At 49.0% G+C, this 4,738-nt stretch overlaps 1 protein-coding gene across 1 annotated transcript; it reads right to left on the bottom strand.

Annotated features, from left to right (window-relative positions):
• Positions 1-339: 339 nt before the first annotated feature.
• Positions 340-1,308, bottom strand: LOC109297438 (dnaJ homolog subfamily A member 1-like). Its single transcript, XM_019517186.1, has 3 exons — positions 1,213-1,308; positions 913-1,057; positions 340-555 (listed from the first exon to the last, which is right to left on the bottom strand). The coding sequence occupies exons 2-3, from the start codon at positions 1,042-1,044 to the stop codon at positions 370-372; spliced, it is 318 nt and encodes a 105-aa protein (XP_019372731.1). The 5' UTR covers positions 1,045-1,057; positions 1,213-1,308; the 3' UTR covers positions 340-369.
• Positions 1,309-4,738: the final 3,430 nt, after the last annotated feature.

The following is a 4,738-nucleotide window of genomic DNA, read 5'->3' as shown; positions in this document are numbered from 1 at the left end:
ACCCAGAAAATTATTTCTTATGTTCTTAGAAGTTTGGCACATGCAGTTAGCTTAATCTCCAAACCTCAAAGTTTTAGACAATGACACCACTGACATCTTGTGACCTACCTATTAGTAGTCATACAAAGTTAATATAACTCACTACACATTACATTTAGAAAATAAGATTTAGATTACTGTGATAATTTTCTTGTTTTCAAACACCAGCATAGGAAAGCAAACACTTGTTTAGTTTATATAAAAAAGTATAGCCACTCTGTCTTCATCTTTTCTTGAACTTTAACAGAAGCAAGCATGATCTCTCTCAACAGTATTCAGGGAGGGTCTGGTATATGCTTGACTGCTAGTGTACCCAACATGACAAAAAAGTCACATACCTCGCCTCTCTCTTTGCATTCTTCCACCTCCTCCAAAGAACATGTCAAATATATCCATGGGGGATCCAAAGCTACAACCAGAACCACCCTCTTTAATGGCCTGTTCACCTCCTTTGTCATACAAGTCTCTCTTCTTGGGATCAGAAAGAACTTCATATGCTTGAGAAATCTGTTTGAACTGCAACACAAACCAGCACATGAACTAAATCCACCAGGAGATGACAAGACCCCACCCCATCCCTCTAACATCAATTACTATTAGCTGGAAAGCAGCAGCCCATCTGGAGCTGGTGAATGAACTTCAACCAAGCCAGCCTTACAGGGGAACTTTCCCCACCCTTGTTCCTGCCGTGTTCAGGCACAGCCACGACCAGAAACCCAAGCTGGAAAGAGGCCTGGTGCTTCTGCTGCATTCCTGGGTCAGGGAAAGAAGCAAGAGCGCCCACAGGGAAGCCCCGCAGGCTGCTCTCATAAGGATAAAGGGGGAAGAGAGACGAGGCGAGGTCAGGCTCCCAGTCCTCCCCCACGCCGCTACCTTCTCGCCCTCGTTGGGGTTTTTGTCGGGGTGGTACTTCAGCGCCAGCTTGCGGTAGGCCTTCTTCAGCTCCTCCTGGGACGCGCTGGGCTTCACTCCGAGCACATCGTAGTATGTCGTTTCTTTCACCATCGTGAACGGCGACCTGCGCGAGCCGCCTCCGTCAGCCGCGCGGCACCTCCCGCGCCACCCCTGCCCCAGCGCCCCCGGGGTCAAAGGGGCGGCAGCGCCGCATAAGCCCCAAGGCAGCACCCCCCACCCCCCAACCCCCACCCCGGGGCGGCGGCAGCAGCACCCTACCTGGCTGGCTGGCGGCGCTGGCTCTGGCTCTAGCGGCTCCCCCTGTCTCCCGACTTTTCTGGAAAGTTCCGAGCGAGGCTTGGCATCCGGGGCCTTTTGTAGCCGGGGAGGCCCCGCCCCGGAAGCTTCGTCCCCTCGTTGCCGGGCAGCCGGAGGCGGGAGGGGGCGAGGCATGGGAGCGGGAGCCAATGGCAGCCTCTGACCTCGCCTCACCCCGCTGGCTCTGGCCCCCGGGCCACAGCCCCCAGCGTGCGCTGCGACCGCTTGGTGGACTACGACTCCCGGCGGGCGCTGCGGCCTGGTAGGGTGGTGGGGGTGTGGTGTATGCTGGGAGCTGCGACGCCCCACGTCGCGCGTTGTGTGGTGTATTTCCTGGTTTAGTCTTGTTTCCAAACGAAGCGCCTGAAACGTGGGCGGGGTGGGGGATGCAGAAATAAGGCAAAATGCCAGAGTTGCAAGTTTCTAGGCGCCACCATTTTCGGGCTAGCGGTAGAAGCGCTCCATGCAAGGGAACTTAGGATGCCGCCCTGCACAGACGTGCGTTATCAGGGCCGTGACTTAATGCGGGTCTGATACGTTTTGTACCTCGTTAGGGGAGAAAAACCCCGAAGATATACCTGCTGGGCGGTGGCTAAGATAGCTCCCCGGGGAGCCTTTGTGTGCACTAAGTACTGAGGAAAGCAAGGCCGGATTTCTGGGGCTCAGTTCAATCACAGACTTTCTTTTGATATCGTTGCACAACCTGCCAGCTCAGTTTGAAAGATAGGAAATGAGCCCCCCTCAGCACTGAGAGGAGGAATAGTTCAAGGTGAGCCTAATTCCATTGGAAAACATGGGGGATGGTTTCACCACTGTAGGCAAAGGCCATAGGAACGAAAAAGTGAAACCAATTGTGATTGCCCTAAGGTGAGTGAAATGCGTACAAGTAAAGATATAACATTGTAGATGATGACAGATTTTATTTTAGGTAGATGCCGTTATGGTTTTGTAATCTGAAGTAGTTTGATAATCCCAGCATTTATTTTCTTCCTAAAAGAAGGGCCATCCATAAGATAATGTATAAATAAATAAAAAACAGTCTTCCAGAATTGAAGGCTGGGAGAGGCCCAGTGTCTAGCTATTGCAATGTATGACCCCAAAACAGAGATGCTTAATACCCAATTCAGCAGCAGATTGTGTGCCCTCATGTGGAGACAGCTGAAATAAAGTGGGCTCAGTAGCTAGTAAAAATGGTTGAGCACCTTGCAAGAGCACATCTGGTACAAGTATATATGCTGAATGCATATTGGACTGCTTTTTAACCCTCCCTGCTATCTTTGGGTCGACAGGACTGAAATAAGTGATTTTTCACTTCTGTTCAGTAAGCTTTGTGAAGTGAATCAGTGGTCTCTTGCCATTCCTAGAGCATAAGTATCCAGCTTGTAGAAATCCGGATGTGGAGGGGCAGGCATCATATTTCCTCTGCTTTTGCACAATGCTGAACATAATTAAATGCTCAAACGATAATTGCTGCAACTGTCAACAAGAATGCCTGAGAGGCTGAAGGTGGAAGTTCCCACACATTTCTATAGCACCATTTCCTGTTTTCATCTTGCCTTCAGTATCAGAAACTGAATTTTAGAAAGCCCGTCCCTGTTGCATCGTGCAGCTTGATTATCTCTCTCATTCTCTGTGGCCCCCCCTGCACCTTTTTTTTTTTTTTTGCTCAACACACATTTCAGAGTGCTTGAGGGATGTCCCATTCTCCTGCTGTGTATCTGAATCGTCTTCTATTTTCCTCTTCCCACTGAGATCTCTACAGCTTGCTCCACCCTGCGAAAATCTATTCCTATGCTTGTTCCACCTGTCGCAACCCAATAGTACTTGTCATTCTCCTCCAGCTCTTCCCTACTGCTCCATTTTTCCCACTGTTCCTGCTGTCTTCCCCTACCAGCCCTTGGCAGGACTTCTTGTCCTTAAGCTGGGGATGCTGGCAAGGGCATGAAGGGAGACTAGGGAAAGGGAGGGCAGATTGTGGGACAGTTGAGAGAGCAATAGAAAGATTGTGTTCCTTGTCATGAGCCTTATTTAAGGGTATATGATGTGTTCTGGTTTAAGGGTATGCTGTGTTATGGTGGGAGGACTTTATGTAAAAAAAATGGCTATGAGTGTCTAGGGGCATGTGTAGATGAAACAAGAATTAATGTCGAGCACACCTGAAAATTTTAACCCGGCTTTGTTTTGGTGCAATGCATTTGTGTTTGCACAACACGGCGCTTTTGAGTGACTTAAGTCTCTTGTGTCATTCCCTGCAGATTTCAGTAGGGGGAGTCAAATACCAATATACCCTCACCCCCAATGTCTTTCCTAATATATTACAGCAGGAGACGCATGTAAACCTGCCTCCTCTGTCCCTGCCCCTGGCCTCTCACTGAGAGTCTCCCCTGGGCACGGTCACTGCGCACTGCCCTTCCTCCTGCGCACCCCAGGCAAGCCGCCTTTGGCAGTGGCTTCGGTGGGACGGGGGGGGCAGTGGCACAGAGTGCTGGCCCCCCCAGGCCCCTGCCAATGGCACCCCCTTTGCGTCTGCCCCCCGGGGTGGCTGTCCCACCTGCCACTGTCGGTATGCCATTGCCCTGCACCCTGATAAGGTCATCTCTGGTTGTGGGGGGACACATTGTTTAGTTCAAATTTATTGTAAATGGGGCTGGTGAAATTCTGTGGGCGTGAAGGAAGGTACACAAGGTGCACAGGAGGCACCAATACAAATTCTGATGCTCTTTCTATCCTCCCTCCAGTTTTTAGATCCCCTTCCACTGCTAGCTGCAGGCTGATCACTCCAGGTTGGTGTGACAAGAGGCAGAAAGAAACAGAAGATGAAGAGGATGACAACACTTCCTTCAGGATTCTCTCAACAACTAAACTATTATACATTATCATTATAGTTGCCTTTCATCCTATAGACTTATATAGACTTATAATAACAGATAATACTAATACTGTAATAGGAGTTAGGAGTCAATAATACAATTAATTCCAATAGTAATATATTAATAAAAGTTTGTAATAATGTTAATGATGATTTGTTAATGATCAATAATAATTGTAATGGTTCAATTCCTTATCACAGCATTTCAAAGCAGGTAGATCTGCTTTATCACCCCCCACTCCCCAAACTGCCTCTTGCAGCACACATACCACGCATCCTGGGCACTCATCACACATATCCTGGTCCTCCACCATATATATAGCCGATATATGATATAGGCTTATAATTACAGTTCAATTCCTTATGATGAGAAAACACATACTGAGAATAAGGCAGGTGATTATGTACCCTACCTCCCTGCCTCTTTCCCCATGGTGGCAGCGGGGGGTGATTGCCCACCTCTTAGTTACTGGCCATAATAATGAGCAAGCTCTTCCCTAGTTCCCTCTATTCCTGTGGCTGGAAGAGTACATCCTTTCTGAAAAGTACCCTAATTCTGAACCTGACGCCACGCCAGGAAGGGGGCAAGGCTTTCTTCTTGCCCTCCTCCTTGGTTGC

The sequence above is a fragment of the Gavialis gangeticus genome, unplaced genomic scaffold, assembly GCF_001723915.1.
Source record: "Gavialis gangeticus isolate Ggan-Ray unplaced genomic scaffold, GavGan_comp1, whole genome shotgun sequence".
Classification (NCBI taxonomy): domain Eukaryota; kingdom Metazoa; phylum Chordata; order Crocodylia; family Gavialidae; genus Gavialis; species Gavialis gangeticus.
This window is presented reverse-complemented; position numbering and strand designations above follow the sequence as displayed.